The 25,825-nt window shown below is 55.4% G+C and overlaps 1 protein-coding gene across 2 annotated transcripts in view; it reads right to left on the bottom strand.

Moving 5' to 3' along the window:
• ABTB2 (ankyrin repeat and BTB domain containing 2) overlaps window positions 1–25,825 on the bottom strand; it is a 181,768-nt gene that overhangs the window by 7,026 nt on the left and 148,917 nt on the right. Inside the window, exons 4-14 of one of the 2 annotated variants that reach the window (XM_082410423.1) lie at window positions 13,982–14,134; window positions 12,466–12,631; window positions 9,476–9,565; window positions 8,784–8,900; window positions 6,701–6,797; window positions 6,308–6,443; window positions 4,264–4,493; window positions 2,587–2,765; window positions 2,040–2,145; window positions 1,654–1,756; window positions 1,011–1,101 (exon numbers count right to left, since the gene is read on the bottom strand). In XM_082410423.1, the coding sequence (XP_082266549.1) occupies window positions 1,011–1,101; window positions 1,654–1,756; window positions 2,040–2,145; window positions 2,587–2,765; window positions 4,264–4,493; window positions 6,308–6,443; window positions 6,701–6,797; window positions 8,784–8,900; window positions 9,476–9,565; window positions 12,466–12,631; window positions 13,982–14,134 (1,468 nt within the window). The remainder of the gene's footprint in view (window positions 1–1,010; window positions 1,102–1,653; window positions 1,757–2,039; window positions 2,146–2,586; window positions 2,766–4,263; window positions 4,494–6,307; window positions 6,444–6,700; window positions 6,798–8,783; window positions 8,901–9,475; window positions 9,566–12,465; window positions 12,632–13,981; window positions 14,135–25,825) is intronic. The other variant, XM_082410424.1, reaches the window with a different exon arrangement.

A 25,825-nucleotide genomic window follows, 5' to 3' on the forward strand; every position in this document is an offset into this window, starting at 1 on the left:
CTGGCTTTCGGACCCTGCGTGCACTTCTTCCTCTACCTGGAGCCCCCGATACCTGGCTGGCTGCCCTCGTCCTCCAAGAAACTTCCTTCTCCACAGCTTTGGGTTAGATGATCTGTCCTGCTCTCCCAGTGCCTTCTTCACCACACCTATACCATTAATTCATAACCCTGTCTCGTGGAGGGCAGGGTCTGTTAAGTCACAAGCCTGTCCTGTGCAAGACCAGGTCCTACACCCACCCACCAGCTGCCTCTTGGCCTCAGTCTCAGCCCCTGAGGGTCATGCCTGCAGCCTGGAGATCACTTTCTAGAAAGGAGCTCCCCACTGGGGCTCAGTGTAGACCCCAGCCAGCCTCCTCCAGACCCCACCTGCCACCCCTGGTGGCCAGCCTGTGGAGTTTCCATTACGCAACCTCTGAGGTTCTCTGAAGCTTAGAGGTCGAAAGCCCTGACCTGGATCTTCCACACCCAGGATGGGCTCACCATGGCTTTTTCTGCTTGGCCGGCATGGCTGGGGTCGGACGCTCAGGAGGAGTGACTTGACTTACACCAGCGCACGCGCATGTCACCCTCCACCCACCGGGGTCTTGTTAAAATGTGGGGTGTCTGGGGTGGGGTCTGAGGTTCTGCATTCCCAACAAGCACGCGGGCAACGTCTGTACTCTGGGAGCTCACTCCGGGGAGCAAGGACTCACGTGCTGCACGTGTGGTGTGCGCCTGTCCTTACACGTCCATCGGTCTGCCCAGACCCCTCACCCAGTGGTTAGAGCTCAGGGCCCACGAGACAGGCTCTGAAGCTACAAAGTCACAATGGAACGGCTACCTTTGCCTGGGAAAAACCTAGATGCTCCAACCTGACCACTGAGATTCAGCAAAACACAGAAGGCACTGGGGACGGAGGGGAAGATTATGACCGACTCACGGCTGCTCCCGCCCAGACGGACGAGCCAGGGTGGGGCTCCTGGGGGGGAGGGGGCATCCCCTGAGAAGCGTGCAGCACTGAGGTCCACATACCTGAAAAATGTGGTACTTCATGTCACCGATCTCAATGGTTTTGCTGCTGTTGCCATCTTGTTCTGATTTATTGGTCATCAGTGTCTTGAACCTGGAGCCAAGGAGATGAGACAGGACGGGGCTTGAACGTGACTTTCACTCCATGGCCGTGTGGCAACGGCACCATTCACCACCTGACTGGCCACCAGGGCACAGGAGCATTTTAAAAATTACTGCCGTGCTCTCAAAATAATTCTCGGCGAGTGACGTTTTACATCGTCCAGACGGCTGGGCTGAGCCCCATTCTGTCCCTGCTGCCCCCTAGATGAGTGACTGTGATGCCTGCGGCTGGAAAACTGACTTTCGTGCCAGAACATTTATGTTTTCTAATAATCAAAGGCAGCAAGTTGGCCAGAAAGAATACAGCCTCAGAGCTCCTCTTGGAGAACTCTGGGTCCCATCTCGACTGTCCCTCTGTCAACCTGTCCCGTGCCCACCGTGGGGCGGACGAGGCCTCCGCGCTCCGTGACCTCCCTGTGGGGGGGGCAGAGGCTTGGGGTGCAGCCCCAGCGAGAAGCTCTTCTCCGGCCTGTCCATCACCTTGTATCTACATGAAGCTGCCCAGCCTCCCGGCAGCTGAGACTTCATTACCCGGGTTGCCTACCTGTTAGAAGCTGTCACCAGCAGGACTTTATGTGCATAAAACAGCTTTCCTTCCACAAGGAAGGTCACATCCGACATCTCCTTGTTGTTCAAGAAGTGAGGATCTGCCAGTAGGGAAGGAGAGGGGGCGACTGAGGAGCCTGCCTCCGGGGGTGTCTTACGTGTGTGTTGGGGGGAGATGGGGTGGGGAATGTGGAGAGCAGAGAAACTGAGGCCAGGCCATGGCACTTGGAAAGGGGAAGGAGGACAAAGAGGAGAGGGAGAGGGAGAGGAAAAGGGGAGGGGGGAGGGGAGGGAGGGGAGGGAGGGGAGGGGGGGGAGGGGAGGGGAGGGGAGGGAGGGGAGGAAGGCCTGGCAAGCGCGGGTGGCCAGCGGGGAAGGCCTCACCTAGCCTGGCCGGCGGGGTCTTGCGGAGCTCGGGGATGCTGGGGATAGGGCTGCTGCCATAGCAGTGCGTGAAGATGGCAGCCAGCTGCTGGATGACAGAGTCGTTCTGTGGGGGGAGAGGCAGGGAGGGGCCATGAGCTCAACGCCCCATCCTGTGGCCGTCTGTTTACAGCTCCCGATACATCGGGCCAACTTCAGAAGTCCAGGCCAGGATCAGAGCAGCCGCTGCCTTTTGCTCCTCCTGGAGGTGGCCTGGTGAGGGAGGCCTGTCCCTTCAACACTGATTCCCCAAATCGCTTTTTTGGCCGGGCTCCAGCCCAGACAAATCCACGGCCTCTGCAGCCAAGCGGTGCGCGTGTGCGTGTAGGGTGGGCGTCCACCCGCGTGCGTGAAGGTGCCTGTGTCCATCTGTCCGTGTGAGGGGTTGTCCCTGTGTCTGTCTGCCTATGCGTAGGTCTCCGTGTCCGTCCCATGGTCTGCTGGGGCCGCGGGCTCTGGAGCCTGGGTTCTCTGAGCTTGGGGCAGGGACCTGCCCGGAGACACTCACCTTGCTGGTCTTGAGGATGTCGAACATGAGCTGCAAGCCCTCCGTCACCAGCTCCTCGTTGTATTCCTCCTCCTTGATGGAGCTGAAATCCCGCAGGAGGCTCTGCACCACCGAGTACCGAGACTGGGAGAAGGATGTCCTCAGAGACTCGATCCAGACGTGCAGCTTCCAGGGGACGCCTGGGCCCGGGCAGGGGAAGGGCAGCAGTCAGCCCCTGGGCAGAGCGCTCCCCGCAGGGCCCACCGAGCCCACCTCCCGACGAACCCCTTCCTGGCAGGCTCTCTTGCGATGCGCCCAGTGTCTGCAGAGCAGGGGGCAGCCCCCAGCCCCCTCGGTGTAGCCAGTAAGGAAAGCTTCCGTTCACCCTGACGGGCCTCCCTGAGAGATGAGAGGGCGCCCCAGGTTCCTGTCAGGTGAGGTGGAGGAATGCCTCCGGACCAAGTGCAGGGAGCCTGAGCTCTGAAAATCCACAGCTCAGCCTGGGGACGTTCAAGCGCCATCCCAGCACCCACACTGGCCCCACTCCTTGTTGGGCCCTGGAATTACTTACTGGGGGAGGACCCATTATGATTACGAGGGGTAGCCTGGGAGACTCGGATACCCGGAGGATATGCAGGGTGCTTGGGGACGCAGGGGCTCCCTGCCTGTCAAGAAGCCTGAAATCAACCCCGTCCTATCGCAGAGGGCTTTTCCTAGCGCCCAGCTCACTGGTCTGTTTGTGCACATCCAGTGCCACGTAATTACTGTTTACCAGCTCCCTAGAGTGTGTCGGTGGGGCCGCAGAGCAACTTACAACTACTTTGGAAAGATCACGACAAAAACTAGTGATGTTTCTGATAATTAGAGGGATTGCTTCTTACTCCCCCACCTCACCATGGGTTAAAAAAGGACCGATGGCATCCCCTGCCCCCCACGACGACGTGCGCAACGTTAGCATCGCTGGTTGACTGACTGTATGCAGGAGCCCATTTCACAGAGAAGAACACTGAGGCTGGCTTGCCACAGCAGGGCCATGTGGCCTCCTGCTGCCTTGGCCCAGCGCCGGGCGTTCGTGTGTCATGGCCCCCGGGAGAGTAACGATGCTGTCATCGTGCACTGAGTGCTGATGGTGAGCTGGCACTGGGCTCTGAGCTGCATGTGGCGACACCACAGTCGTAGAGGAGGATCATCAGCACCAGCGAACGTGGCAGGGCTGGGCTCTCCCCCATGTCTGTCTGTCTGACCAGCCTCCCGAGAGGGAAGGAGAAGTCGGCAGGCTTGCAGACCCAAGGAGGTGGGGAGGTTGGCTGAGGGACTGGAGTGCATCTAGTTGACCAGAAATGTAGACCCCTAGTGCTACAGATGCTCCCAGAGCTACACATCCCAGGACTTGACCAGGGAGGTTGGGGGACCTGAGGGCACAGGGCTGGGGTGAGGCTCTTGAGACACATCCCCACTGAGGACTGTCTGAGGCTCAGGGCACCTCCTGTCCTGGCCGTCAGTCACCAGGCCTGGGGGAATTGAGCCCCGCTCTACGCTCAGCTACCTGGCCCTCTCCTGGACTGAGGAGCAGCAGAGCGTGTGTGTGACTGTGTGTGTGTGCGTGTGTGTGAGTGTGTGTGAGTGCGAGTGTGTGTGACTGTGTGTGTGTGTGTGTGTGTGCATGTGTGTGTGCACCCGTACGCTGCAAGGTCTCACCTAGTGCCCGCAGCTCCATGGTGATGTCCACGTAGCCGTGCTCCGCGCTGTAGTACATGGCCTCCTGGAGGGCCTTGGTGCGCGTCCGGCTCAGCCTCACGGGCCCCTCGCTGCCACTGCCCTGGCTCGACGTGTCGCTTTCCTCCACGCCCTCAGCCAGGATCTCCTCCAGGGACAGCACGTCTGCTTTGGCCTGCTGCGGCTGCGTCAGGAGCTTCCTCAGGACGTTCCTGTGGGTAAAGGGACGGAGGGTGAGGCTTGAGGCTCCCGCCACGGACAGCGCCCGCCAAGCTGTCTTCTGGCGCCCCGGGGTCCAGATGGGCAGCTACGGGGCATCTGCGGGCACAAAGGGCTCATGGTCTTCCCCTCCCAGGCAGGCTGGGCCAGGGCTCCCAGCGACCCCCATCCCTGGCCACCTGGGTGAGTAAGGGGAAGGTGCAGGAGACCGCTCCCTTCTGCCATCCAGGCAGGGCCGAGAAGTCGTGGGCTTTGAGACCAAGCAGGTTCTGCCATCCTGTGTGATCTCGGATAGGTTGTTCTACCTCTCTGAGCCCTGACGGCTTTGTCGTCTGTAGGACAGGGCATCAGCCTCATGCTCTCCCGGTGAACGTGAGGCCAGTGTGATGACATCAAATGCAGAGCCTGATACCTAGCAGTCCTCCTAATAGCAGCCAACTTTATACATGTAAAAGTGTCCGAAACATAGGACATGCTTATACTCATTTCTTCCTCTCCCTCCATTAATAAGAATGAAGTGAAGCTGCATTTTATACTGAATTCATTAATATACACAGATGTGTAGAACACTGGATGCTCGATGCAGCCTATTCCCACGTACCGTGGCACTTAACCCTGAGCGATCCCACGAACCTCGCCACTCGTGGGCGATGACTACCTCTTGCTCACGGTCACACTGAGCAGGATGAAGACTCAGACCCAGAGCTTCAAGCCCCAGGCTCGTCCTGTCACATCCTGTGGGCCGGGGCGCTGGGCAGGCTGCAGCAGGGGCAGGCCCACAGGTCACCCGGGGCTGAGCCTCCTCCTGGCGGCCCTGCCCACCCCTCCCCCACCCCTTCCCCTACTCGGTGATGGAGGCCCGGCAGGGACCCCCTCGAGGGACCTGGGTCATCCCGCTGTAGCTCTGTCAGTTCAGCAATTTAACAGGGCACCCAGTCCGGCGTGAGCTGGCACGTGACGGTGAGCGCCCACCGTGCCCACCCAAGGAGCCCGTGTTCCAGAGAGAGAGTGGGAAGCCGATCAGCAGAGGGGCAACTCCACGCGGGGTGAAGAGGCCACAGCCGGGGGGAAAACGCGGGCACTGGGCGGGGTAGAGAGGCCTGGAGGCCGTGCCCTGCGAGGTGGTGCCTGAGGGCAGGGCTGGTGGAGATGGGTGAGAGCGGGGGCCGGGCGCAGAAGGCGGGGAGGAGAAGCACGCTGGGAGCGGACCACAGCAAAGGCACAGTCCGGGCTTGAGAACGGCAAGTAGGTGTCCCGCCTGCCCTCTCTGCCTTCTACTCACCTCTTCCCTGTCCCCCTCTGCCCCGAGCTGCCTAACGGCTCTGCTCTCACCCCTGCCCTCTCACAGCCCTGGCCCCCGCAAAGCAAGGTCCACCAGCTGCTCCTGGAGCGAGACGCGATCTCCTGCTGCAGAGCCCCCAACGGCGTCTTCGTGGTGGAGCTGCCTGCTGTGTGGAAGCCTCTAGCGCCCCAGGCCACTGCAGGCACCGGAGAAGCACCCCAGGCGCGGGAAGGGATGGGGTCCTGGGTGGCTGCAGGGTGGCGAGCCTTACGGGGGAATGGGAGGGCCTGCTCCAGTCCCACGTCTGCCAGGAACTGGCTGTAGGACCTCTGAGCAACCCAGCGTCTCCGGGCCTCCAACGTCGGGGGCCCCCGCGCTGCCTGAAGACCTATCTTCTTTCCGGCCGGTGTGCACGCAGCCATCCCCGGCCCCCATCTCTGGAAGGATCTCCAGGCCTAGCGCTTCTGCTCCTGAGAGCCTGCTTCATGCCCCACAGCACACGGGGCAGGAAGCCCGGGCGGGTACCTGTGGCCATGGGCGGCTGAGTGGCTGAAGCAGTTCATATCCTCGTGGAGGGAGGAGGCCATGCCGTTGGTTTCGAGCATGCTGAGGAGGGGGTCGGCACCCCGGCTGAGCAGCAAGCTGACCAGCTCGTAGTTCCCTGAAAGACAAGGTGGACCAAGGATGCTTCCACCGCCCGTGTCACTGCCCCTCTGCTGGGCCTGCCTGGGCAGTGAGTGTGGCAGAAACACTGACGATGGGGTGAAGGGGAGCCCCTGGGACCCAGGAGGGGCTTCAAGGCTCGCCACAGGGATCTGCGTGCGCAGCTCAGCCAGGCCGGGTGACACCATGGGGAGGAGCAGGTGGAGCCGTGGGGCAGGAGGGGACCCTCACCACGCAGGGCAGCGGTGCACCTACCGGCTGCAGAAGCCAGCTGCAGGGGTGTCTCCGCGTAGCTGTCCTCGCCACCGGTCACTGCCAAGCCCTCCACGTGGGCACCGGCGTCCAGCAGCAACTGCCAGGGCACAGGGAGGACACTTCAGCGTTGTAGGGAGTGTCTGGGGCACGTGCAGGGGAGGCTTTGGGGAGGGACCTGTAGTTCCCTCCTGGCATGTGACCAAGGACCGGCTCACCCGGGCGTCCAGGCAACCAGAATTTTAGAACTCTTGGTTACCTTCAGGGCTCTAAGTGTCTAGAATCTTCACCTCCATTCCTGTGGCCTTGGACCAAGCCCCTAAGCTAAAGGGACCTCTGAGCTATTTCTCCCTTTCAAACAGTTTCCTACAAACTGGCCGCAGTGATCTTTGTAAGAACTCACACAGATGAGCAGAAAAGAAGGTACCACCGCCCAATCAACCGGGGGAAACCGGGGCTCTGGAGGCAGCAGAGGTAATGGGAACGGCAGAGGTGTTAGAGCTGAGTGCCAGTGCTGGCCACAGACCAGTGGGTGACCTGGGGCAGGTATCTCAACTCCCCAAACCTCAGTCTTCCTCATCTGGAAAATGCAAAAGAGGCCCGCCTTGCAGCCTTGTTGGGGATGAAGTGAAACGGTGCTCACCTCTTCATAGGGGCTCAATAACTAGTGGCTTTTAGGGTTCCCATCAGAGAGGTTCGGTGAGCTACCCAAGGCTGGGAAGTGTGGGGCTGGGGCAGAACCTCACTATCTGGGACACCAGGTGGCCTCTCCCCATTCCAGCAAGGGCACGTCTTGCAGGGGACAGATGGGGCAGGGCTAACAGATACCAGTTCCAGCTGAGCCAGCCGGCTTTGCCCTGGGGCAGGGGTGGGTCTGCGTCACCGAGAGGTGACTTCAGCTCCATCTCACCTTTCCTGACCGGCTGCTCTGGAGGGAGCCGCCTTCCAACCCTCCCAGGTTTCCGGAGACCAAAGCCTCCTCAGAGCCCGTGCTCGGCCGGCTAAGGCAACGCCGCACCCCCATCACATGAAGACCAGGTCCGAGGGGCCCAGGCTGACCTCTCAGCCTCCCCACAGCGTGGCGCATGGGGGCGGCTGCCGGTGGGAGGCTCCCATCAGGCAGAAAGGGCACCGCTGCCTGAGCCAGTGTGCCAAGGTGGAAGAGGAAGAGGCCTGCCCGTCAGGGTGAAAATGGGCACCAGTCCAGGTGAGTCCAGGGCACAGCCCTGCAGGCCAGTCTGGGCTAGCGTGGAACTCTGCTCAGGGCCTTAGGAGGACGCGCACCAAAAAGCAGGCAGGATGTGGCAGTCAGCCCACTGACCACCATTTACTGCATCCCTCGTATAGGCCAGGCCTGGGTGCACAGCGACGAACAGGCCGGACTTGACCCCTGCCCTCAAAGGCCCCGCAATCCAGCAGACAGCAAGGGTGTAATACGAACTCCCAGGAAGGAGTCTGGAATCCTGTGGACCTGTGGCCTGAGGAGTGAAGGAGTCTGGGAGCCAAGTGGCAGTGTCACCATGCCCCATCCACAGCTTCCACTTCTAGGCCTGAACCCCCTCCTCACGCCAGCCACAGCTCCTGGGACCAAGGTGGGCACAGTGTGGCTTGGCTTGACAGGCGAGCTGTGCCAATCTGAGTCCTCTTTCAGGAACTGGGGAGCTGCGAGACTACGCCTGCTACCCGGGAGGGGCAGAACCGGAAGGACAGCATGATGTACAGAGCCGGCAGAACTCAGGAGGGAGTGAAAACAGCTAAGGGTTGGAAAGATTACTGGAGGAGAGAAACGGAGCACACCTGCACAGATTCCAGATTCCAGCACGCCCCAGGACTCACCCACAGATGCAGAGACGCCAGGCAGGCCTGGTACTGCTTGGGCCTGCGTCTTGCTCCCTGAAATTCTCACATGCATCCTCACACTGAAGGCTGCTCCTGGAGGCAGACCAGGTGGGTCTTTGCTGACCAAGTGAGCTAGCCTTAACCAGCGCCTCTGGTGTCTCTGACTCCAGGCTGCTGCTCACACAGGTAAGGCTGGGGCGCCGCCTGGGGCTCAAACCACTCAGCAAGCTGGGGGCACGCTGCGTACCTGGCAGGAGCTCACCTGGACCACAGAGATGTGTCCATGCAGCACAGCAAATGTCAGTGAGGTCCAGTGCCGGCTGTCAGGGTGGATGGAAGGATGCTTGGGAGAGTTGCTTGGAACCTGGAAAAATACCACAAATGATCAGTGTTTCCTAGGTCAGTGACATTCCTGGGCAGGTGACACAGGCGCCTGAGCTAAGGGGAGCTCTGCAGGGATGGTGACTAGGAGTCAACTCAAGAGCTTTCTACATTCGATTGGCAACGTCTGCCTGGAGTACCCTGTGGAAAAGGCTCAAAAGGATGTTCAATTAGTGATGTCTGCCCTGGGCAGAGAGATGGCAGAGAGGGAACACTTTATGCCTCAGAGGGAGGTAGAGCAAGAAGTATCTGGGGATGGTGGGGGTGGTGGGGATGGCTGGGGATTAGGTTGATAAAATGGGAAAGGTGCTACAGTAACAGAATCATGGTCATTCTCTCTGCTCGACTCCCCTCTGAGCTCACTTCCTCTCTGACAGAAAGTTCAAATCTTGAGGAAAAACCCTCTTTGCTAACTGTGATCTCTGTGCATCTTGTGTCTTCAGTCCTCTGAGACACGTCTAGTTGTCCAAAACATCACAGCCAGCATGGATGATGAAGACCTTGGGGTGTTCTCTTGCTGGGTTAGGAGCCCGGTGCAGCCCTTGGGAGCTTTCTCACCTGGATGTCCAAGTTTGCTCCAGCATCAATTAACATCTGGACCATCGCTTCATCTCCAGCGGCACAGGCATACATCAGCGGCGTCATACCCTACATGAACCAAAGGCAGATGCTAAACTGTCTGGAAACAGAACACGAGGACACGTGTTCCACAGGTGTCTGCCCCAGAAACCAGATCCAGGTCTTCCTGCTTGACCAGCTGCTCATCCTGAACAATCCTGTGTCTTGTGCTGAAAAAGACAACCTGCCCCTCCTAGGCCCACTGGACGTATGACACCTGAAGGATGAGGAGGGGACATTTCCATGAGCACTACAGGTCGCCAGAAGGGCAAAGGGCACAGGCCCTATGGCCAGACTCCAGTGCAAAGGCTACTTCTGCTGTAAACTTTGTACAAGTTACTTGTACTCCTCTGTGCCTCAGTTTCTTTATCTTTAAAATGGGAATAACAACAGTATCTACTTCATTGGGTTGTTGTAAAGAGTATGAGTTACTATGTATAAAGTGCTTAGTACAGCTCACTAAGGATAAGCTAACTGATTAAAATAACACAACGACACTATCACTGATACTATGTTACACTGGCACATCCAAACCCACCCCGGGCCCTGTGCTGGTAAATCACCGTGTGAAGTGACTTACATGCATCGTCTCATTTAATGACCATACCATCCCTATTAGGGAGGTTCTGTTATTGTCCTCACTTCACAGATGAGGAGCAGAGAGGGGGATTCACTTGCCCAACAGTCACACAGTAAGTAAGAGGATGAACTCAGCTGGAACCCAGGTCTGCCTCAGCTGCGAAGCTCTCCCTTGAGGCATCTCACGGAGGGTGGAGAGGTTGACTTCAACATCTCGTGCTGTGAGCAGTTCGGAGCTTTTCTGAAAGCTGAGGCCCAATCCCTCCCTGAGTTTAGGTGGGCGATTAACGGAGCTGCCTCCCTGGCGGGCAATCTCCTCTGTGGCCAGTAATAGCAAAGGCAGCGGTGGAAAGTGTTATTCCACAGCTGGATGCTGGCAAGCGTTTGTCTGGAGCCCCGTGATGTTATTTATTAGGTTATCTGTGTGTAGACAAGATCTCCTTACCTCATAAATCCTTGCCTAGTGCCCAGAGATAAAGAAATGGCCCGAGATTAATCACGGGTGAGAGGCCTGTTTACCCACAGATCATTCTGCAGACACTGAGGCTGAGGGAACAAACAGGATCGGACATTTAGAGAAAAGCCCACTGCCACCGAGTGAGAATCTGGCTTTGTTTTATTCCCCTTGGCACATGCTTGACTTCTTTTTTCTCCACACATCTGTACATGATTCGGAGTGTAAACCAGGCTACAAGCCTTCTAAGGAGAGACTACTTTTTTCGTGTTGGCCCCTCCCCACTGCAGATACCTCAAGAGGCTAAATCAAAAGAGGCTGATTAACAGATTTCAGGGATGATCATCATTGTATCAACAACAAAAAACTGGACGAACCTTTATTGAGCATTTACTATGTGCCTGATGTGAAAGCCTCACGATAGCCCTATGGGGCGGGTACTTTATTCCCACACGTTAGAGGTGAGGAGACAGGCTCAGAGGGGTAGAGTAGCTTGTCTAAGCTGCCACGGCTATGACAGGAGGACTAAACTCCAGGTCCGTCTGAGGCTAGTGTCCATGGGCTTCCCCACCGCACTGCTGGAGGAAGATGATGACCCCCCAGGATGAAAGCCCCAGAGCCTGCACTGACAGAGGCACCTCGGGGAGATCCCAGGACCCAGCCTGCCGCCTCCCTGAGCTCGGCCTCAGCGTCCCTGTCCCAGCACGTGCCCGACTGTCCCGCCCCGATGCTCCTGCTCCCAGCATCTCCCTTCCCTGGAATGCCTTCCCCACTCCTCTCCGTTGCATCCGATCACCCCTCACTCCAGCTTGGCTCAGATCCCCCAGGAGGAAGCCTTCCCTGGCCGCTCAAGCCCGACCTGTCAAAGTCCACTCTGGCTTGGGTTCGCCGGGCACCTCATCATGCTCTCTACCATGCTGTCATCTCATCTGAGAGTGCTATGTGACCCTTCAGCTGTCATTTAACTTCCCTCATGCTTCTGTGTGGGTTTCTAAACCCATATAGGAAACCCATTACCTATATATTGCAGAGCTCACAAAACTATATCAAATACACAAACTGCATCTTCCACAGCGGTGAAGAGCCTGGGGTTGGACCACTTGGGTTCTTCTAATCCCAGCTCTGCTCCTTACTAGTTGTGTGATCTCTGTACCTCAGTTTCCTTATCTATAAAATGGGGATGATACCTACACATCATAGGGCTGTGGTCAAGATTAAATGAGTTATTCTGTGCAAAGTGCTTAGAACAATGCCTGGAACACAGTGAGTGCTATATAAATGTTAGCTATTCACAGCAAAAACGAAAAACAAAGCAAGCCAAAAAACTCAAGTTAAATTCTACCTAAAATTATTAGCTGCCTCCAACACTTCCTATCCCCTCTTCTGGCTTCATTTAACGCCTTAGCACTTTTCACTAACATACTCTGTATTGTGTGTGTGTGTGTGTGTGTGTGTGTGTGTGTGTTTCTTAATATCTGTCTCCTCTCTAGAATGTTAACTCGTGAAGGCAAGGGTTTCTACAGGCCTGGAACGTGGCGGGCACAAAGGATGCTCCAAATACTAGCCTCACTGATTATGATCTAGAGCTCGCTATCAAGCTGACTCCTCTGGGCTCTTGCCCAGCCCTGCACCCTCTGGGGCAGCCTCCAGCCTTCCGGTGAGGGGAAGCAGAATCCCCGTTACAGAGGATTTCCAAGGGGTGTTAGGGAAGTCTCTGAGTTGACATTCTACCTGGATGGCAGGGCACGATTCAGGAAGCAGCCCACCTCTTAGAGCACAGAGCTGAGTGGGCGGGTCTCAGGTTTGGGACAGAAGGGACTGTGCCACCGGCTCCAGTGGTCACGAGCCCTTGTGGACTCTGGTCCTGAGTCTGGCTGGTGGAGCGCTCCGAACACACCTGGTCATCCATGGTGTTCACCCCGTCGGGACCCAGGGCCTCGATCGCCGGGCTCATGAGGTCCGTCCTCCCGCAGCTGAGCATGCGGAAACCCAGGTCCTGGTTGAATTTTTCAGTAGCCGCTCGGGCTTCCAGCCTCCGGAAGGAACTGAAAGAGCATTCGGGTCTGCGCAGAAGAGACCGGGGTGTGTGAGCGTGGCTCTTCCTGCTAGGACACGGCCTCCCTATGAGAGGTGACACAACTGTGCTAGGCTGATGTGTGGTGTGAGGATGAGGGTGGTGGGGGGGGAGGACTGGGAATTACTATCTAATCGGCAGTGACTGGCCTTGTCACGCTCGGTGACAGGAAGAGCACGTACGTCGGCTGTTCTACAAACACGTTAAAGACGTGCTCTGAGCTCTTGGGAGCTGTCAGTTGTCAGAGACAAAGTTCCCATCTAACATAATCTCTCAGGGGACTGTTCTGAGGAGGAAGTAGCTCCAGCTTTTTGGCCTTGGGCCACAGCTCTTGGCTGTATAGTTTCTGCACAGAGAAGGGCGCACTCTCACTCTCTCAGTCATCGAGGCCAAGCTCCAGTTCTTGCCTCTCCATCCTCTCCCCTCAGCGCTTCCTGGTGAGGCCCCGAAGCGCCAAAGAGACGGCAGAGAGTGGCCCAGACTCCCATTGCAGCCAAGCCGTCCTACCAAGGAGAGTCACAGATAAAACCTGCGTCTGCAGAGGGCACACCACAAGCTTCCAATAGGTGGCTTCAGCCTGGAGTCGTGATTAGGCCAAAGAATAAAAAGTACCTGCCACAGAACGAGGTCCTGGCATTTGCAATGGAGACAGAAGAAGACCAAAAAAAAAAAAAAAGCAAGGCTCTTCCAGGTCAAGCATGGCCAGAGGAATGTTTCTCTGAAACAACTTCAGGAGGCCAGTCCAATACAAGAGAGGCACATTGGGAAGGTAACTGAGAGCCCAGGCTTGGGGCCATAGGGGCCTGGGTTCAAATTCGGACATGGTCACGTTGCTGAGTATCTGTGGACAAGTTACTGTTCCTCCTGACCCTCAGCTTCTCCATCTGAAACATGGGCATTAAAGCCCCTTCTTCTCTGAGGTTGTCACGAGGACGGAGAAAATGCACGTAAAAAGCAAGGGCTCAGAACCGGCCTGCACCTAGGAGGTGCTCCAGGAAATGGTGGTGACCACAGCAAGGAGGGTCCACTTCTGCTGCACCCCCAACGGCCCGAAGAGTCAGACTGCGAAAGCTCTCCCACCCAAATCCAAATGGGAGTCTGCTCTGCGGGCCCGACCCGTGGCTGCACAGGATGCGTCCGAGGGCAGCCAAGGTCCAGAACACATCAGTCCTAACAGGTGGGCTTGTGCAGAGAGCACCTTCGAGCAGCTCGAACGAACCGGCTGCAGCCCCTGCCTGCTGCCCCCTCCCGATGCAGGAGGAGGAGGGAGCAGAGGGTTTACGGGGGGCTGGGCATGGAGACGCCCCCCCCCCCCGCCCCCGCCTCCCTGGGTCCGTACTTGAGCTGCCGGGGCTCACAATCCAGGCCGGGCAGCAGCAGCCGGGCCGCCTGCCGGATGTCGCCGCTGTCCACGGTGAGGCTGCGGCGGTGCTCCGCGTAGGTGATGGCCACGCGCATCCACTCCATCAGCGGCGGCAGCAGCATGAAGGGCCTGGGAGGCAGCAGGGAGAGGGGTCAGGCCTGGGCGGCTGCTCCCTGAAGCACAGTGCTCCTTGAGCACCCACTCTCAGGACAGCCGCGGAGGCTGGGTCCCCTGTAGCCTTCCGGCGGTGGGAGGCGGAGGGGGCCTGACTCTTCTCCTCACGGAGAGCGCCATCTGCCCCGTTCTACAGGAACTCTGTCAGGACTCGGAAGGAATCCCTGCCATGGGCCACGAGCAGAGCCTGAGGGCCTTAGGTGGCCCATCGAGGAAGGGGTTTGCCAGCGTGTGGAACTGGGGACTCCTGTCGCCTCCACAGGATTCAGACAGGGTCTCCCTCTCTGCAGAGGGGAGAGGAGGCCAGCCTTCTGGGTGCTGGGGTGCAGGGGAAAGAGTCGAACAGACCCAGGCTCCAAACCCAGCTGTGCCGTCAGCAGCTGTGCCCCTTCATCACCACAGACAACACCCCGAGGCTGTTTCCTTCTTCACTTGCGAGATGGGGCAGTCCCCACTTCTCAGGATCATCGTGAGGCCGCGTGAGACGACACATGGCACACTACCTGTGTGTGGCTGACAGACACTCCCTCCTCAACCGACCCCGGGCTGAGGTGGGCCTCTGTCGCTTCCTGTGGCAGGCAGGGTGGCCCCAGGCTGGCGCCCGAGGTCCTCCAGGGAGGACCGGTCCCAGGACCTATGTCACACCCAGAACCCATGGCCACGGTGTGGGGCAGCTAGGAGGAGGCAGGGAGAGGCGGTTCAGCAAGGCCTCTGAGCTACAGACTCAGGGGGCACTGGTCACAGGCGTTCTGGGTGCCAGCAGGGGGCACCATTCACAGGACAGCGACTGGGGCCCCCCTGGTGCTGAGCAATACCATGGTCCTGCCACTCAGGGCCGGTCCCTCCCTGCCCCAGGCCCTGCCGTCCCCGCCCCACCAAGCTTGACTCCTGTCCTCCCTGGCCCATCTCCCACGGTGAAGACCTCGGAAGACCACTCCACAGCCCAGCAGACCCCATGCTGTGGAGGGGCCCTGACAGCCGGTCTTGGCTTCATGCCTACCGCCCCCCATGCCCCCTCCACACCCCACTTCATCTGATACCCTGGGATCCATGTGCGTTAGGCCCTTGCTGTCGCCGTCTTTCCCCTAGACACGCAGAGAGGTACTCTGTCCAGGAAGACGACCTCCATCCTCTCTCCTCAGCTCCTGAGTAAATCAACTGCAGGGAATCACCTAAAAGATGCCCTCACATGACTGATCTCAGATCTCAAAAGCTTAGGTCATCTTCAAAGTTTGCAAAGCTTCTCTTCTTGAGGGCAAAGGATGGTTTTATTTATTTATTTAAAAAGATAATCAGATGGGATTCTTGAAAGTGGTTCATTCAGAAATTATTTTGATGCCCTGGTTCTGTCATTTCTGAAAATATTTCTAGGTTTGAGTCATTTCACTGGTGCACTGAGTGTACCAATCGCTATGGTGACAAGGCGGCCACAGGCTGGGAAAGCCTTGTAGCCTTGGCCTTCAAGGATGCCCAGAACCTCACTCAGCTTACTTTCCAAGCCTGGCTCACATCTTTCATCAGGACACACCTGACCATCAGGCATTCGTGGTTCTCAAGCCCACCCTGCCCGTTCCCACCTCCTCACAAGAACGAACCAGCTCTCACCTCTGCCCATCCAGATCCTAATTATCCTTCAAGGCTTAGTTCCAATGCCACTTCTTTCTAGAAGCCTTCCCACATCCCTTTTCCAAAGAAAATAATCTCTTCCTTCTCCAAGATCCCTTAGAATTCTATTCCAGAATGAATGCGTCTCATCTTCCTGACTAGGTTATTCCTCTTCAGGACACGAACGATGCCTTCATCATCTCTGGTTCTCTAAAATACACCCAGCACAGGTCCTAGACACAACAGATCCTCAATGAACCGAATGACTGCAAGGATGGCTAAGCATCAGGAACGTGGCATAATGCATCCAAGTTATCAGTTCTGGACCAAGTCCTGTTTCTGCCCAGAAAAGAATGGCATATACTTTTCAGAGTCACAACGTGGACTCGTTAGAGCGGGAAGCCAGGACCCTATGGGGGGAGCTTGCAGAATCCAGGAAGGAACAACTATCCCTTTGTGAATTACTCCCCTGTTTCCAAGAACTTCTTTAATTGTGAATGCCCATTTGAATTCCCCCCAAATGTTATTTTGGAATTTTACAATTCTTACACTCCAATGCTACAAGGCAAGCTCAGAGACATACTTCTACATGTCAGTCCTTCTGATCCAAAGGGAAGGTTTTATCTAAACCACCAGCATTGGAGACTGAAGGGTAAACAAAAAGACAGTTCGTGGATTTGCCAGCCATTCTTCCCTATTGTGGCCAACGGCCAAGACAAAGAGCCAAGTGTGGCCACAAACGCTCTAAGCAGCATCTCCCAGCTGCACTACGGGAAATCCAAGAGGGAACTCAGGAAACCATGAAGTCTAATCAGATGGTGTCATGATTCATTCTCCCGCCTTGTGCCTCTTATAACTCGGCACATGAAAAGACGCAGTGTTGATAACCGGTGGGCAGATACTGGGGATTGGTTCATTCAGCCTCCATTTTACCATCTTAGCTGAAGACGTGGAAAATTGAAAACTACATTTCCCAGACTTCTTTGCAAATCAGGCTTCACCATTAAGACGTAGCTGCCCGAGATCTGGTAAATGGATGTGAGGCGGAGGCCACCTTTGTGTCCCCTTTGCTTGTTCCTGCTAGCAAGCCAGCTCATAAAACATGAGGGATTTTTTTCCCCCTACAGAGCATTCCGGTGTCCATTTCCCAACTTCCTGAGTGCTCCAGAGGCAGCAGTACTGCTATTGAAGGCAACGGCAGAAACTTCTTGACTCCAGCTTCAATCCTGAATTGCAGTTCCCAGGGTTATCTCAGAGGGAGTAGCCCCCATGCTAGCAAGTTTTATATTGTCCTTGGAGTCATTCCTGGAGGTTCAGCCTTGACCCTGCTCCTTGAGTCCTTCCAATGATTCTTTTGGCACCTAATTCCCTGCATTAAATCCCTTCCTGTTTAAAACACCTAAGGTGTTTTCTGTTTCCTGAATTGCACACTGATCAATATTCTCAACATATAAAAATCCTTCAGGGTTAAAATTGTCACTCTGCCTCTGGGGTGGTGGCTGGTGCCCACCTGTCCACAAACAAGGCCATTGCAGCCCCCCAAATGACCCCTTCAGGCCTTTCTCCAAGGAGAAATGGTGGGTGTCTACCCACCTCCTTGACCTGTGGCCCATAGGAAGGTAAAATGACAAGCAATTCATGGACTTTCTCAGTAACATCCTTCCCTTGGCCTGTGGGTTCCAGGCTACTATTTCCTTTCTGGTAATTTCATCTAGCCCACTGGGCATGCTGAGAAACTGGCCTGCATTACTGGACATTCTGGAAAATCCCTATAAAAACTCCCATCTGTACCGGCCACGGCTGCATCCTAACTGTGGAGTGAAAAGGCTCTAGAGGGGCAAAGCTGGGAATGACTGAGTATGCGTCATCCCCAGGGTCTCTCTGCTTGGTTCCCTCCCAGAGAAAAAAGCCTGTTTCCCTCTTCTTGCCTTTTCCCTAGGCTGAGTGTGGCTGCAAGCCCCTGACTTTCCCCTTTGCTGGGTCTGGCACCACGGAATAGCGGTTCTCAAGCACTTTGGCCTCAGGATCCCCTTTGTACTTTTTACAAATTACTGAGGCCCCCAAAGAGCTTTTATTTATGTGTATTGTTCTGGCGCTAATTATTGTATCAGAAATTAAAACAGAGAACTTCAAACATCAATACACAAACTCATATCCCGTCAGCCATCAGAGTGATACTATGCTCACGTGTCACACAGCTTCTGGAAAACTCCCTGGAAACTTGTGAGAAAATGAGTGAAAAGGCAAATAACACCTTATTATTATGAATATAATTTTGACCCTGTGGACTCCTGAGAAGTCTCACTGAGAACCACTGCCTTAGACAACTGTAGTCGATCCCTAAGGCAAGGCTGCTCTCAGGCGTGGGGCTGGGATTCTGTCCCAGTCCAGCCAGTTCTGGAATGGTGTGTGCTTTATACGCATGCTCCCGGCCTAAGGATCTGAGGATCCCACACTGAATCTTCACTGGGAGACAGCCCTAGTTTTAGGAAGCAACCGAACTGGCTCTGTAACCTTGGGCAGCTCATTACCCTCTTCGGGCCTGTTTTTCTTTTAAAGATGGGGTTAAGTCAGTGGTTCCTAGACATTTTCCATCATGAGAAACCCTTTTGCTGTTATTTCACAGCCTCCACATGACAATAGCTGTACCCACTATACAGAGGTCAAGAGCATAGGCTCTGGTGGGAGGCTGCCCTAGGCTGCAATCCATTGCACTCTCAATGAATTAAATTGTGATCCTGTGCAAGTCATCTTATCTCCCTTAGCCTCAGTTGCCCCATCAGCAAAATGGGTATAAATAACAGGACCACCTCACAAGATGGCCAGAAGTATGTACGTAAAGGGCTTAGCACAGCGTTTGGCACATGGTAAGTTCTTGGTAAAGGTTAACTGTTACTACCATTTTAGTGTCTGTTGGTAGAGAAAACACATGATAGCAGAAAAGGCTATAGGAATCTGGTCCTATTAAATGCCTCAGCTCCAGCTTTCTTCAAGTCCAGCCAATTCCCTCCCCACACCCCCCAACCCTCCAGCGAGTGTAAACATGTAAAGCTTGCAAAAGCCTGCCAGAGAGCTGCCCACCACCCACTCATAAAACAGAGCAACAAACACAACCACCATGTGGCGGGTGATCTGGAGACCGTTTCTGGCAGTGCAGGCCCTCGGCCTTGGCTGTCAAGAACCTTGAACAGGGGAAGGGACGACAGCACAGACCCAGGGGCCATGCGGTCAGAAACATGCGAGGTGGTGAGGCGGTGGGCACGGGAGGACTGTGAGGGACCCGCAGCCCCACATGCTGTTGGCGGCCTGACCAACCTCAGAAACACCACACACATGTGCGCGCGCACACACACACACACACACACAAACACACACACACACACGCATGCAAGCGCATCCGCATCCGGTCAGGCTGCTACTGTGACAAACAAAGCCACTTAAAAGGGTCACCGACTGGGAGCATTTGTCTTTGTGTGCATAAAATAGCAACTAATGTCAGTGGGGGAGGTGTAAAATACACCAAAGAAAACAGGTCTTTAACAGGAAGGGGGGTGAAGAGGAGGAAATAGAGACCCGGGGAGGCTTTATATGCATGACCTCACCCAAGGTCACAGAGCCCTTCAGCAGCAACAGGGGGCCCAGCCCCATGTGTCATGACTCAGTTTCTCTTCCTCTCTCTTTAAATTAATCATACAGATGAGCCTGAGAATATCGAGCCAATGGGCTCACAAGGCCCTTCAATAGGACCAGGCCTGCAAAAGCCATTTTTCCCTGTTAAAAAAATGAAAGAGAATAAACTTCTTAAGACCTTGGTTTTAAGAGGTCCCTGCAGCCTGGGGGGAAAAAAAAAAAAAAAAAACCGCTGCCCCACTCAGCAAGCATATGATTTATTGGGATTACAGTCCTATAAGCAGTGTCTTAACAACATGAAACAGGAAACGCCTCCAATTTCCAGCTCAAAGCAGGCTCTGTTCTTCCTTGAGGTGGGCAGGGGCCTTGGGGAGAGAGTCAGGTTGGTAGATGGGGCACAAGCCTGGAACTGGAGGCCCAGGTATGAGAAGGCCTTGTGCCTCTGTCCCCAGCTGGCAGGCCAAGTCTGGGGCCAGCAGGTATGTCCCCTCTGCGCCCACCCACGAGGACTGGGTTCAAATACTCAGGCAGGCAGATCTGGGAGGTGCCCACTGGCTGGGCAGGGCCTCGAGACCCGGCCTGAGCTCAGCCCTGGGAAACCGGGCTGTGGTTTCTTAACTTCCACCGTTGGCTGGGAGGACACAGGACTCTGGGGCGTGGGCCTGGCTGGGAGGGTCTGGGGAGGCCCATGATGCCTTAGAGCCCACCCTGCCTGTGAGCACCTTTAGTCTAGGAAAGGAATCTCACAGGGACCGGCTACACAGCTGCAGGTGATGGTCAAGGGAGGGGTAGCCAGAATGTCTCCCACCCTCAGCCCTAAATTCTTGCACTGCCTCTGCCCCACCTTCAGTGGGAACCACTGCTGAGCACTGGTGTTGAATGGGGTGACCTTCCCCCCGAATCCATCCTTCTCACGGACCTTGCTGGGAAGCACGCCGCTTCCACGCCCTACCCTGCTGTGCCGCCTGGGCTGGGACCTGGCAAGTGGCACCGTCAGGAACCTGAGAAGATGCCAAGCTTTTCCCAATCAAGTGACAGCTCTTCAAGCAGAGACTGCTCTAGGAAGGTCAAGGTCGGCTCTGCTCTGCCAGCTCTGAGGCCCTCACCACAGGTCCCCCAAGATTTCTGGAGGGCCACGGTGGCCGAACACCAAGCCAAAACATCCACGGAGAATGAAACCAACACTGTCCCAACTGAAGTCAGATTCCGCTCCCAGTACAAAGGAAGCGATTCTAGTCTGGTTCACATCTTGGACTAATTATTTTTCTAGAATTGCTTGGTAAACCAGAATGGTTTGGCTCAGCTTGGAGTCAGAGCCGGGCAGGCATCTCTCTTCTGACCCCGGGGCCTATCTCCTCTGGCAGCCCCCGCTGCCTCAGACCCTGTAGCTGACCCCTGGCAGAATCTCCACGTGGGGTCAGGTGACTTCTGTTAGAGGCAGGGCTTAGGACTTTCTTCTGGGAAATACACTTTTCTTATTAAAACCCATCTGGTACAGATTAGAGGCACTAGAAAAACCTCCAGTTGCTCAGATATGTATATGGATATAAATTTAGATTACAACCAAGTCATGATTAGCTGTGAACGATTTCCCTGCCTCTTCCCATTGGTTGCCCATCAGGGAACCTAAACATGAGCTGTGGGATGGGAGGCCAACTGGGTAACAATCGGGGCATCCTGGCCTGGCTCCGAGGCATCCAGGAATAACTGGGCAACACAAACAACTAACGTGTACAGAGCATTTGCTAAACACGTGGCACTGTTTTAAGCCCTTTATATCTATTGACTTATTTCATCCTCATATCTACTTTATGAAACAGGTACTATTATTATCCCCATTGTACACATGGAGAAACTGAGGGCTGGAGAGGTAAAGTAACTTGCTCCAGGTCACGCACCTAGTAAGTGGCAGAGCTGGGATGTGGTCCTAGGCAGGGTACCCCCCATGTCCAAGCTCCCAAATAGTATACTCCACTGCCACTTAGCTTAGTCAGTTGGACCTGGCTTTCCATTTTTCTGGACCCTGGACATCTTGGGGATGATGAGCATTAGGCATGGTAGCCATGTAGTCTGTCATCCAAGCTGGACCACTTTTGAGAGGGAAAAGGAGTGCTATTGCCAACAACACTGGGACAGCAGGCATACATGAGAAGTGTCTCAGGCAAACACAAACACCTGGTCACCCTGGCATTAGGCCCTGGGGTAAGGCACCTTGCCTGGCTCATGGGTCTCCTCCAGGCAGTGGGAGGCCCTCTCTGCCCACCCGCCCTGAGCCTGGTCCCCATTCTGCCCTCAGCACTGCACCCTCACAGCACTTAGCCCATTTGGTATCATTTTGTTTGTTCACATTCTTTTTGCCTGCTTTCCCCTCAGGCTATAATTTCTCCGAAGGCAGAGACTGCTTTACTTACTGATGCTACCCATCCCCCAGCACAGAAGCCCATGTTAGAAACTCAACCTTTGAATTCAGAAAGCATAGCCCAGGGAATTCCCTGGCGGTCCAGTGGTTAGGGCTCCGCGCTCTCACTGATGAGGGCCTGGGTTCAATCCCTGGTTGGGGAACTAAGATCCTGCAGGCCGCGTGGTATGGCCAAAAAAAAAAAAAGAACAGAAATGCATAGAACGTTTCTCACTCCTAGAGGCAAAGCCCTCTGGCTGCTAACATGTTCTCAGGGGTCCGCTCTTACTCCAGAACTCTCTGCAGGGCTCCTGAGCTCTAAGTCAGGCAGATGAGCTCCTGAAATGGGCAAGTGCTTCGTCTTCCATTCTTGGAGGCTTGGGCTGGCTTGGGTATTAACAAACGGTTCTCTTCAGAAAAAAAGAAAATATTTCCCTGATAAAAAGATAAGCATTCCGCAGGAGAATTTTCTACCCAGGAACAGCTTCCTGGGGGAGCTTGGCTGACTGGGGCTAAGGTGGTTTCTGGGAGGGCAGCTAGGATGGCATGTGGAGCCGTCTCAGGGAGGGGATGGCAGGTGTGGCTCGGCAGATGTCCATGTGGCCTTGAGCCGCGATGGAGGGGACACAGCCATCTGTCTTTGGTAACTGGGCCTGACTCCAGGGTGGCCTCTTATGTGGGTGGGAGGGTACAGATTTCACTGGAGATTGCACGCGGGCACCACGCCTCCACCCTCTCCCCTACAGCAGGGAGGGCTCTGAGTGATGCAAGGTCCAGGGCATCTATCTGGCCCATTTCTCAGGCCAAGGCTCCCCTGCGTGGCAGTCTGGCTGGCAGGCAGCTGGCAAAGCAGGCCAGAGGATCGCTGCTTCCCACACAACTGGAATGGAGCGGGGTGAAAGCAGGCCTCCCTCTCTCCGCTTGGCTGGGGTGTGGCTCCCTTGGCCTCCCGGCTGCACCTTACCCTCAGGGCTCACTGCTGCAGGAGGATGCAAGAGATTCAGAATCACCCAGGCTCGGCGTCTGTGATGGCTGACAAGAGACCACAGCTCTTTCACCCTGTGGAAGCCAGACAGTCAAGGGCCTCCAACCTGTTCAAACACACGCCCCTGCTTTTGAACACACGCTTTCAGAATCATGGTGAGGGCACTGCCACCACCGATAGGCCTCTGCCAACAAGTCAGCTTGGGAGGACCCTATTGCTTAGCTCTCCTGCTCCACTGACCCAACAGGCAGCTGCTGGGCAGTGGGCCAGGGGTGGGGTCATTTATTTAGAGTCTCTGAATAGGTGTTCCTGTCTGGATTCAGCTGAGTGTCGTCACACAGCACCCGCCTTCCCCATCCCCCCACAGTCTAAGGCAGAAAGGTGACCCATTCACACTGTCAGGTAAAGAGTTTCCAGAAACTTCCAGGAGAAGGTAGAGGCATGGGGCTCTTGAGGCCTGGCAGAGATGCACGTGTGTAAGGTGGAGATTCCCGACTGGCAGCTAGTGGCTTTGACCTGAGCTGGAGACGGTGGTGCACTCTTAACCCAGCCAGAGGAAAAGGCTCCCAGCGCTTGACCCTGCTTTCTGCACCCACGGCCCAACTGCAGCCTCAGGGGAGACGCTGGCACTGGCTTCTGAGCAGCAAAACCACATTGCTAAGGTTTGCTGAGGGCCTACTACGTGCCAGGTAAGCAAGAGGCCATTCTGAAAACATTACCCTCTAACACAGCCACCCTGCAAGGGTGTTTTACAAATGTGGAAACCAAGGCTTTGAGGGGTTTGGACACACGTCTAAGGTCACATAGCTAGCCAATGGCGATCTGTCTGGCTCTAAAAAGAGAGATTCCGAGGTCCTTCCTGAGACCAAACTGCCATACGCAAAGTGCTCTGAGCCTGCTGGCTGGTGGAGAACTGGAAGGCAGAGCATGAAGGAGAAAAGAGTCGCCCCAGTGCGCTCACTGCCCCATTCTGCCCAACTCCAGCCTCCGCGCCCATAGCCGCATCAGTCCTGAAGGCAGCAGGGAACGGGGTGCGGGCTGGGCCCCAGAGGGACACTCCAGACCCCTTAAGAGCTTTCTTTCCCCAAATCTCAAATATTAAAGCAGCAAAGGAAGCGGCTGTCAGAGGCAGTTGGTCTTGAGGGAGGAGGGAAATCTGGGGAGCCGGCTGGCAGGCAAGTAGGAGCAGGCCAGAAACCAGCCCAGCTGGACTCCAGACATCGCCCGAGCTCCTATCCTGGCCCATCCTCGGCGTCTGCAAAGTCCACAGCTCAGCCTAGGAAGCCGCCTTCTGTAAGAAACCAAACTCCATTCCCTTGAGTTGGGACTTCCCAGCACCCAGGCGCCCTCTGGGAGACAAAGGGCATTGTGGCGGCCCCGTGACAAAAACACCCCTGGGGCTGGCAGTTCCCAGTCTTCTTCTTCTCTGTGGGGACCGGGTGGGCGCAACAATGGGACAGGAAATCACACGCAACAGGCAGCCCCGGGGGCACTTGTCAACAGCTGGGTTGGGATCCTGTTCTTTCTCCAGCCCCTGTTATCTGGCACTGCCACTTCCTTTGTCTGTCCCCCATCCCTGGCTCACTCCTTCTCGGATGCTGGACAGATGCCCACCCTCGCTGGCCACCCAGAGCCAGCTAACTCAAGCCTGTGGGGGAAGAGGCCCTGAGTAGTTGAGAGCGAGCAGCCCAAGTCACACTGGGCAGGAGGTGCTGATGGAGACCGGTTCCCAGGGTCTTTCTCTCTCCCCCGCGAGGCGGGAGGGAGGTCTCACCCCCCTCCGCTGACACTGTGAATTCACTGCATTCTTATCGTTGGACCTCCCCGGCTGAGCTCAGATTTGCCTCTTCCTAGCTGTGACCTTGGGTGCCCCTCTTACCCTCTCAAGGCCTCAGTCTGCTCTTCTCTAAATGGGAGTGGAAACGGCTTCCTCTGAGAGCTTGTGAAGATCTGCTAAAGAGTCGTGTGTTTAAAGTGCTTTATAAACTGTAAAGATTTGTCCAGATGCTTCTAACCCATGTAAATATAAATCAGGTCATATCACTCCCACGCTTAACACTCAACGACGGCAGCCCGTCTTGTGCAGGCACTGTGGCCAAACCAGCAAGTGAGGGGCCAGGGGCACGACTACACCACTAACTTCAGAGTGCTTGACTTGCTGCTCGGTCTTTGAACCAATGGGTGGATGAAATCCAGTTTCTAGAGTTCTTTGAGATTCTCGGGTGGTGGGTTGCGATAAATCCAAAGTCTGTACATATCTCTGTTCAAAACTGTCTTCACTGAATTAAACCTTTGGACCATCTGGTCTACCTCATCTTCTCTGTCATTTGCCTGATTCCCTGGCTACAGTCAGGGGTGGGTTAAGAGGGAATTAAGGGCAGCGATTGAAGGAGGTATATATGAGAGGGAAAGAAAACATGCACTTTGAGTAGATGTGATTTTTAAATTCACCATTGTTTTGGGTTATTTATGCATTAAACATGATTTAGTTATTTGAGTCCCTCCACAGGTTTATGAAAACAGTAATTATACTGACAATAGCAGCCATCACATATGAAGAGCTTACTCTGTGCTAAGTCCTTTCAATGGATTACCTCATTTGATCCCTACAAAAACCTATGTAAGTAGATCAAGCCATTTTCCATTAAAAGCTGGGGAAACTGAGGCCTGAGAAATTAACTTGCCCATAGTTACACAGCTAGTAAACGAGAGAGCAGAGACCCCACAGATGGTCTTTCTGACTCCAAAAGTCCAACCTTTAGGCTCTATAGCCTATTTCACTAACCAAACAAAATATTTAACTGCCTACTCTGTGCCAGGGAATGTCCTATGTGCTGGGGTCACAGTGGTAACACCGGGCCCACAGTGCCTACCTTCTAGCGGGGTGAGGAGGGGGCAGAAAAGGAAGTAAACAAATTCACAGACAAGGTAACTTCAGACAGAGGAGGGTGCTTGGAAGAAAGTAAAAAGCAGCTAAGAGGATGGAGAATGACTGGGGGTGGGAGGGACAGCTCTCTGTGTGTACTGC

This window comes from Balaenoptera physalus, assembly GCF_965194825.1.
Source record: "Balaenoptera physalus genome assembly, chromosome: 10".
NCBI classification, from domain to species: domain Eukaryota; kingdom Metazoa; phylum Chordata; class Mammalia; order Artiodactyla; family Balaenopteridae; genus Balaenoptera; species Balaenoptera physalus.